Source organism: Pseudochaenichthys georgianus, chromosome 19 (assembly GCF_902827115.2).
Source record: "Pseudochaenichthys georgianus chromosome 19, fPseGeo1.2, whole genome shotgun sequence".
In the NCBI taxonomy this organism is placed as follows: domain Eukaryota; kingdom Metazoa; phylum Chordata; class Actinopteri; order Perciformes; family Channichthyidae; genus Pseudochaenichthys; species Pseudochaenichthys georgianus.
The window spans coordinates 27,508,765-27,510,860 of NC_047521.1; the positions used below are offsets into that span (position 1 = coordinate 27,508,765).

Here is a 2,096-nt window from a genome sequence, read left to right on the forward strand (position 1 = left end):
CTTTACGCAGCGTCAATGTAAAGTTGGAGTCAACCCTCATTGGGTGAAAACAGTTTTTCCGGTCTCGAAGTTTTCATAGTAAAACCGGAAGTATTCCCCTCTCTGTCAAATGATTACACAGTGATATCTGCATTACTCATCCACTAAAAAACATCAGTCTATCCTTGTTAATCACACAATATTGATTGGTTTAAATTGTGAACAATGCTTTTGTGTTTGTTCGATTCGGCACTACAGTTTCCGAAGACACTACACTACCCAGAATCCTCAGCTATCGTTTGGGACTACAACCTCTGCTTTGCTTACAAACTACGTGATTAGTCCTCAAGCTCTGTGATTGGATGTTGGAGTGGCAGTGTGACAAGGTTACGCAGAGCGTCAACAGCTCTTTGAAATGGAATGTAACCACGGCAGACTTTCCAAAACTGGACTCCGAGGGAGGATTGCGCACGACCACTAGAGCACCTAGTGGTCGTGTAAGAAACAACATACACTTTAAAACGTGTCTCTGGGTCGTAATAAGGGCATGAACAATATATGGTCGTTTTTTGTAGGAGGACAGGCTGATACAGTAATACTTGGTCTGGTTATATGATCTTGATGTAGGAACAATTATGAACCTTAACATGAATATTATTGTTGTGGTGAAAGGTGAGGGGTGACAGTATGATATGATTCTTACCTGATGTATATTTAAAAAAATATATATTGATTGTTTTTATTAATACATTTTAATTATTGGTTTATATAGTATTTTTTCTCTCTGTTTTTATTAGTTTTTGTTGTTATTTTGAGTTCAATTATTAATTTAATTAACTATAATTGTCATTTCTTTTTAATTATGTATTTTTCTGTATCTTGTTCATTTTCTTGAAATCCAATTCAAAATTGAGAAACAAAGAGAAATGCATATGTTTATGCACACATGAAAACACACACACTTGTATGTGTTTTCATTCATTTAAGTTTGAGATCGTATTCAATCGAATTACCTGTGTAAATATATAAAATGTATGGAAATAAAGGTTGGTAAAATGACTTCTTTACACACATAGAAGTGTACATTCATGTCTTTATTGTGGTCCAAAGCATGTTAACAGAGTAACCGTTTTACAGTGACCTGGTTCAATCAGACATAATGTAACATCTCAGTTGCTAAGGACAAGTTATGCGAGATGCACAAACTGAGGGAGAATAAGCCCAACAATATGTATCGTTCCATTTAGGATTGTGGTTGGTGTGGCCACAGTTTTCTTTTCCATTGTTATTGTTCGGCTCTCCTGATTGCCAAAAGAATACCTTGGCTGCAGACCCATCAGACCACATCCATCTTCCTTCTTGGTGGACGTCACTGAGTCCGATCCAGGTCAATCCCTCACTAGGGTCAAAGTTCTTGATCAGTGATGTGACAAAATCATCTTCGGCCTGACTGTGGATAGACACCAGGTTGGCTCCGTCTGACACACAGTGGAACTCTGCTTCAGCCCAGGTCAAATGTGCGGCGGTGTACTTGTAGCAGCGGTCGTTGAAGGCGAACCAGAACATAGGACAGTTGCCACGCTGAAGCTTCACTTGAGGGTCATCTGAAGGAGACGCAGCACCCAGAGCCAGACCCAACAGGAAGAGGAACAACAGCATGATGATGTCTCTCCGTCACAGGCGCAGGAGGAAGGGTTGGTTGTCGGTTGAGTTTATTTGAAGCGTTCGATGGGATAGAGACTCTGAAGGATACAGATGACCGGGTGCTTTTTATATGCATCGGAGAGGGTGTTTTCACTGTTGGCTTAATGTTATTGGTCAACTGAACTTGGCATACTCTGTCTGTTTCACACAACCACACAGTGTCTGGACATCAGCTAAAAAAAGACTACCGGCTCAGCTGGCGATGTCACACGAAATCAATCATTTATTTTCAATCAAACCAAATACAGGTATTAAATAAAACGTTTGGACTGCCAAAGAGTCCCAGAAAAACATGCTTTTCCGCAAGAAAATGTTAATGGTCAGTGATCACAGTCTGTCGAAGTGTGTTGAAATAAGATTTTTCATGCAAAGAAATAGACTAACCAGCACATCACACTAAAGACAAAAAAGTG

At 39.6% G+C, this 2,096-nt stretch overlaps 1 protein-coding gene across 1 annotated transcript; it reads right to left on the bottom strand.

Annotated features, from left to right (window-relative positions):
- Positions 1–1,087: 1,087 nt before the first annotated feature.
- On the bottom strand, positions 1,088–1,702 carry LOC117465143 (lactose-binding lectin l-2-like). Its single transcript, XM_034108059.1, has one exon. The coding sequence runs from the start codon at positions 1,636–1,638 to the stop codon at positions 1,156–1,158; it is 483 nt and encodes a 160-aa protein (XP_033963950.1). The 5' UTR covers positions 1,639–1,702; the 3' UTR covers positions 1,088–1,155.
- Positions 1,703–2,096: the final 394 nt, after the last annotated feature.